Source organism: Microtus ochrogaster, chromosome 6, assembly GCF_000317375.1.
Source record: "Microtus ochrogaster isolate Prairie Vole_2 chromosome 6, MicOch1.0, whole genome shotgun sequence".
NCBI classification, from domain to species: Eukaryota; Metazoa; Chordata; class Mammalia; order Rodentia; family Cricetidae; genus Microtus; species Microtus ochrogaster.
Genome location: NC_022013.1, coordinates 68,282,936 through 68,290,039, shown reverse-complemented (window position 1 = coordinate 68,290,039; position 7,104 = coordinate 68,282,936). Strand labels below are relative to the sequence as shown.

At 41.8% G+C, this 7,104-nt stretch overlaps 1 protein-coding gene across 1 annotated transcript in view; it reads left to right on the top strand.

Moving 5' to 3' along the window:
* Positions 1 to 7,104, top strand: part of Uap1 (UDP-N-acetylglucosamine pyrophosphorylase 1) — a 36,964-nt gene that overhangs the window by 23,285 nt on the left and 6,575 nt on the right. The window contains exons 5-8 of the mRNA XM_005348818.3: positions 2,648 to 2,841; positions 3,332 to 3,472; positions 4,363 to 4,551; positions 5,569 to 5,619. Of these exons, the coding sequence (XP_005348875.1) occupies positions 2,648 to 2,841; positions 3,332 to 3,472; positions 4,363 to 4,551; positions 5,569 to 5,619 (575 nt within the window). The remainder of the gene's footprint in view (positions 1 to 2,647; positions 2,842 to 3,331; positions 3,473 to 4,362; positions 4,552 to 5,568; positions 5,620 to 7,104) is intronic.

Genomic DNA, 7,104 nt, shown 5'->3' with positions numbered 1-7,104 from the left:
CCTCCTCCTCTCTCTCTCTCTCTCTCTCTCTCTCTCTCTCTCTCTCTCTCTCTCTCTCTCTAGCATTTGGTATTACCCTAGGTCCTTGCACTGTCTAATTTCAGGTTCTTGCTCACTCCAGCAGTGTCGATTATGGGTTCCATCTTGTGAGTTGGTCCTTAAGTCAAATCAGTTATTGGTTGGTTACTCCCAAAAGCTCTGTGCCACCATTGCCCTAGCATATGGTAGTAAATTTATGTTTAGTACTTTGTAGCTTCTTTCTTTATCTTGATGCATTAAATATTCTTTTATGGAATGGCAAACTTGAAGACTGAGGTAATTTATAAAAAAGCACAAATACAAAATGATAGGAACCAGCTGGAGAGATGGCTCAGTGGTTAAGAGCATTGCCTGCTCTTCCAAAGGTTCTGAGTTCAATTGCCAGCAACCACATGGTGGCTCACAACCATCTGTAATGAGGTCTGGTGCCCTCTTCTGGCCTGCAGACATACACACAGACAGAATATTGTATACACAAAATGATAGGAACCATTATTAATGGATACCATTTTGTGAAGTGATTACAGTAATTGTGTTATCTTAGACTCTTGCTTTTCAGAACATTATAAACAATTGATCAGCTCTCTTAATTTTTATTTTATTTTAATTTTTTTAGAGACAGGGTTTCTCTGTGTAACAGCCCTAACTGTCCTGGAACTAGCTCTTGTAGACCAGGCTGGCCTCGAACTCACAGAGATCTGCCTGCCTCTGCCTCCCGAGTGCTGGGATTAAAGGTGTATGCCACCACTGCCTGGCCAGCTCTCTTAGTTTTTATAAATTAAATAGAAGTTTTCTGTATAGTACAGCTGTCTTTCAATATGATGCAGTTGACAAACAATTTTGTAATTTAGAGTTTTATACTAATAATGTGAACAATTATTCTAATAATGTGAAAATATGATTATTTTTATCTCTCGTGGCTGGTTGGATATGAGGGTGCATTGTGGTGACTGGAAAATAAACCTCACATGCATTTAAAAACTCTGGAAATTCTCCGCCTAGTAAGGCATCTGTTGTAGGGTGTGGGGAGTGAGGGTGGCGAGAGGGTGATTGACAGGAATTACAAACAGCCTTGATTCACTACAGCAGACAGTTGACTACAGGCACTTCCATGTGCAGGACCCTCTTGGTGCAGCCAGACTCTGCCCCTGCCTCTAATTGCTGTGTAAATGAGGTCCTCAGTGGTGACTTTAGTTCCTTGCCAGAGATCAGGACTGGTCTTGTGTATTTTAAGAAGTCAATATCTGAAGTAGAGGCTCACGCTTACTGGTAATATTTCATATAGACTTAGGGTATACTTTTCAGACTGGGACAGGTTTTTAAAAACTCTTGGCAAGTGGCAGTGGTGGCGCACGCCTTTAATCCCAGCACTGTGGAGGCAGAGGCAGGCAGATCTCTGTGAGTTCTAGGACAGCATGGTCTACAAAGTGAATTCCAGGACAGCAAGGACTGATACACAGAGAAACCCTGTCTTGAAAAACAGAACAACTCACTCTGCTACACACTGCATTACAAAACAAGGCCATCAAATATTTTTCTTACTTGATTCTTGTATGGGCCATTCATCCCCTCATCTGAACATTTAATTATAACTAATTATCACTTTGCAGTCCCTCTGCCTCAGTTTCTATTACAGCGGTATAACCCACCACAAGTCAGTTTGGAATGTTGATTTTATGTTAGTGCAATGTGGAGTTGGTCCATAGTTTCCAGGTGTGTGTCTGGATCGTGTTGAGACCTAGGGTAGTAATAGGTCAGGCTCATCTGAGGGACTTTGAGAACTGCATGTTCTTATCTTTGTCCTTGGGTTTGATAGACACTTCCTCAGTTCCTCTGTCAGCTTAGAGCCAAATGAGCAAATCACTGGTTTTCATATAATGTAAAGGCCTAGACTCCTGTAGTTCAAAGTGGGTAAGTGTGGGCTGAGTCTTCAGATTGGAGTTGGTGGAGCCAGGCTTCCTCCTGCTTCCACCTTCCTAGTTCCTATCCAGATTTCTGAAAAATAAGGAAAAGATTTGTTCACTGGAAATCCAAGAAACAGAATTCAAATTCTGGGCAGTTTAAAGTGAGAGAGAATGCCTTCCCTGCATCTGTTGTGATTGGATTCCCAGAGAAATTAATTTATTTTCTTAGAAATGTAAGGTATTGGCCGGGCGATGGTGGCGCACGCCCTTAATCCCAGCACTTGGGAGGCAGAGGCAGGTGGATCTCTGTGAGTTCGAGACCAGCCTGGTCTACAAGAGCTAGTTCCAGGACAGGCTCCAAATCTTCAGAGAAACCCTATCTCGAAAATTCAAAAAAAAAAAAGAAAGAAATGCAAGGTGTTTGGGGAAATCAGCTCTTCATCTAGTTATTCCCCGTCCTGGTTTCCTCTGGGCCGGACATAGGTAGTGGTGCTTTTTGCTCTGGTAAGTAGGAAGGACACTCCCTGATTTCTGGTTGGAAAGAAGTCTGTCAAAGATAGTTTTTTTTTAAAGCTTAAGCTTTCTCTTGGATTGTGTATTTAAAAATGGCATATGTAAAATGTAAAGTTAGCCTTTCGTGTGCATGTCTCCAAAAGAACCTTTAATTAATTTTTCCTTTGCTTTTGCCTTTCCTTGATGGGCAGGTAGTAGAGAAAACAAACCCCACAGAGCCAGTTGGGGTGGTTTGCCGAGTGGACGGAGTCTACCAGGTGGTAGAGTACAGTGAGATTTCCCTGGCAACAGCTCAGAAGCGGAGCTCGGATGGACGCCTGCTGTTCAACGCAGGGAACATTGCCAACCATTTCTTCACTGTCCCGTTCTTGAAAGATGTTGTCAAGTAAGAACAGAATAGGGATCCTCAACTTGTCTGTTTTAGTTGTTGTTAGAGACTGAACCTTTGGGGAGGTCGGCAGAAACCCCAAGTTCTGCTCCACAGAACTCATTTTCTTGAGAATCTGTGTTCTCAGAAAACGCCTTACTTGTGACTGCTTCTCCCCAACTGTTTAAGGTGCTGGGTGTGGGCTGTTCCCTGTGCATCATCCCCCTGCCACCAAGGGAGCCTCCTGCCTCCAATGCTAGGACTGGGGCTGGATGTGCACTGCCATGGCTAGCTTTGCTTTTGTTTTCTTTAATGTAAAATCATTTGAATATAACTGGGGAATCCAGTTATATGGTTTTTACATATGAACTGAAACTTAATAAATGTTCTTCACTCTGAAAACCTCAGGGTTACTTATTGATACACTTGTGCCTGAGTATTCAGATTTTTTTCTCTTTTAAATTGGATTTTAAAGTGATTATATCTTTTTCTTTCTTTTATTTCTCAGTGTTTATGAACCTCAGTTACAGCACCATGTGGCTCAAAAGAAGATTCCATATGTGGATTCCCAGGGGCACTTAATTAAGCCAGACAAGCCAAATGGAATAAAGATGGAAAAATTTGTCTTTGACATCTTCCAGTTTGCAAAGTATGCTTTGAATAGCACCGTAAGACCAAATATATGCCTTGAAATGCCGCTTTTTCCTGTTAGCTAAGAAGCTATGCTCAGGACCCCCCCCTCCCCCGAGAGTGTCTATTTCCTCCAGACGGCTTGATCATGAGCGTGTAGTCTAAATTCATTATCACTCTCCAGTCTAACGCCACTGTCCAGGTGTGCTGTGGTCTGAGTGGCCGGAAAGCACAATATTAACGATAATCAAGTATACTATCTAAATCTGTTGCAAAGTTGTTAAAGCTGTTTTTTACTCAGAGATGAAAGAGGGTAATATAAATAGTTGACTAATTTTGTTTCACCAAGTCCACCTGTAAGTGTGTGTTCAATGAACTCTTTAGACTAGATAAAGATCACATTGCATAATGAGGTATATGTTTCAGAATTTGGCCAATATGAAAATGCAGAGACAGTTAGTTGTATAAGGTCATTCTTATACAACCATGTGCCTTCCTTTCCTTTCCCTTTTTCCTCTGTTGTTTGCAGACAGGGTTCATGTAGGCCAGGGTACTAGCCAGGGTGTACTTGAACTCCAGATCTTTGTGTCTCTACTCCTGAATGCTGGGTTATGAGTGAGCCTCCTGCTTCCACATGCTTTACTAAGGCCCTTTTCATCTGCCCCAAATAGAAATTAATGTGATCTTGGACATTACATATTTTTTTCTATCTCATGTAAAATGAGTGTTGTGGAAAGGAGTTTCCATTCTGCGGTGGAAAAGAAAGGTTCCATTTCTCTTTTTATTAGTGATGAGCACTGTTTGCGATCACTGGAAATCTAGTCACTGAAGGCCTTGGGATGCTGGGAGGAGTCAGGCTGTGTGGGTAGTTTGATTTCCTATGAATGAAGTCTCTTGGCTCCACTCTAGGAAGTTTGTGGTGTATGAAGTGTTACGGGAAGATGAGTTCTCTCCGCTCAAGAATGCAGACAGTCAGAATGGGAAGGACAACCCAACCACTGCAAGGCATGCTTTGATGTCCCTTCATCATTGCTGGGTCCTCAATGCTGGGGGACATTTCATAGATGAAAATGGCTCTCGCCTCCCAGCAATTCCCCGGTAAGTTACGGTCTTTGCTTTTGTATGTGTGTACTGCTTTGAACTTCTTTCTCCTGCCTGATGTATCCCAAGATCTTTTCTTGCTTATTTATTTTTAAAATATCATTGTGTTGGTAGTTACTGACGAAAAGTGACCACTGCTTTGCCCCTTTACAAAGGGAAGGTCAGCTTCATTTCTCCTTAAGAGGAAGCTCTTGGAGAGCTCTCAGTATCTTGTCTGTCTGTTTTGAAGCATCCTCATTGTATCAGTGAAATAATTGCCACTAAATAATGGTCAGACAATAGTATTTTTGTATGTCACGTGGCTGATTCTGGGTCACAGAAGTTGTTTCTGCTGCCTTGTCTATTTTTGAGACCTACCAAAAACTTTCTCAACTACAGGCTGTCTGCAGCGTTCTCTTACCGTGACACTAGAGAAGGTGCCATGAAGGGAAGTAAATGCCAGTTACATTAAGTGATACACAAGCTTTAGAAATGTTGTGGGTTTCAGAGGCTAAGAAAAAAGGCACTTGGAGCTTTTCCAATTTTATATAAAGCATTTTTAATCTAAATCCTTTATCTTACAATAGAACTCATTGGCACCTACAATATCCCTTTATAAACCTTTTCTGTTTTTGTATTTAGTGAGTTATCTTGCCATTTAATTTTTTTATAAGAGGTAAAATCCTTGCTGCATGCACCAAAGTGTTAGAAAGCCTCAAACATTGGGCCACTGGCAGTGGTGTGCACTGTCCCCTTACAGAATCTACTAGAAGGAATGGTTCTGGTTGTCTCTTAGTCAAGGCCACTTACAGCAGGTCTGCCTTGTTAATAAGCTTGCTCTGTGACATGTCACATTATTCTCATGCTCATCTTTGATTACTGAGTTTGGTTTTTTAATTTAATTTTTTGACTGTTTATAGAGCCCAATTTATGATTTACCATAAGGGCATGCCATTTGGTTAAGTGTATTTTGCACCTCCATTTCATTGTTATTATTTGTTTCCATTCCCATTAATGCTTTTTATTCCTACATAGCAGTGCTACAAATGGAAAGTCTGAGACCATCACAGCTGATGTCAATCACAAGTAAATATACCAGCCTGCCTGCAGTGCATGGTGATGGGGCTGTGCTTCTCTCCATACTAACTGGCATTGTAGTTTAGTGTTCTGTCTTTTGGGGTTCTGGAGGGGGGGGATGATTGAAGCTCTGGTGTGGGTGCGCTGCTTTCCTGGTGGCAGGTATCTATCTGGATAACACTAACTCAGAATCGGTGCATGCAGGAAGTGGGGAGCATGCTTTACTAAAGAATCTGAACACGGGTGTTTGAGCCCATAGTGACATGTTTACAGGTGTTGGGATCCAGGACAGGTGACAGGGCGAACAAAGTTGGAGCCCAGTAGCATAAGCTGTGTGAAAATAGAATTGAATACAAATGCTTTCAATATGGAGGGTGACTGTTCCTGGTGTTCAACAGCTTCTAATATGGAGGGACCTCTTTTATTTCATTTGCACACGTTTTGTCTTTGTTATTGTTTTGAGAAAGGGTCTTGGTTTATAGCCAAGGCTGGCCTAGAAGTCTGTTCTATCTGCCTTCAAGTGCTGGGATTATGGCCACATACCGATGTGTGGCATGGGTCACTGTGCTTTCATCATTGTGAGTTATTTTAATTCTAAATCATGTATCTTTTTTTCACTATCAGCAGTCCATTTTATAGCTTAGTATATATAACCTCTCATCTGGTTACTAAAGATTTTTTTGTTTTTGTATTATTTTTGCCATTATCTTTGTAGCTAAAAGGTCAGCTGGTATTTTTACTGCCCTTTAATTAGATTTAGAGGCTGGAGAAATGGCTCACTGGTTAAGAGCACTGATTGTTCTTACAGAGAACCCAGGTTCATTTCTCAGCAGTACAGAACTCTCTGTAACTACAGCTCCAGGAGTCTTACACCTCCTTCTAGGCTTCTTGAGCACTGGGCACCAGGCAAGCCGTGGTGCACAGACATCTATGCAGACAAGCTACCTATACACATAAAGTACAAACTAAAAAAAATAAATGTTTAAAAGTTGCTAGATTTGGTTTGAATTTTAAGATTTTCAGGTAGTTTTAGAACAATGTCCAGGGCAAAGAATCTGGAGGTGAAAGCAGAGCCACTGGCTCAAAAGCAGAGCCACTCTTGAGGACGCTTCCCAGCCAGGTGCCTCTCGTCCTGCTACTCGTTTTCCCAGGGGACAAGGCTCTGAGCCTTGTGCCTCTGTGACCCTGTAGACAAGAAAGGGATCTCAGGTTATACATCTGTCTAGTTTCTTCCGGGAGTCATAGATGACTGTTGCCACTTACACCATGGGAGTTGGGGCACAGAGTCCTTTATCATGTTCTGCCACATCCTTTATTTTTAATATGTAAACAAACTGCTTTCATAATTTAGGAAATATAGCTTTGCTCTGTGTTTCCTTATTGAACTGTAGTGTTACTTTAAAACTGAAACAGTTTTGCCTGGTGGTGGTGGCACATATCATTAATCCCAGCACTTGGAAGGCAGGCGGAGCTCTGTGAATTTGAGGCCAGCCT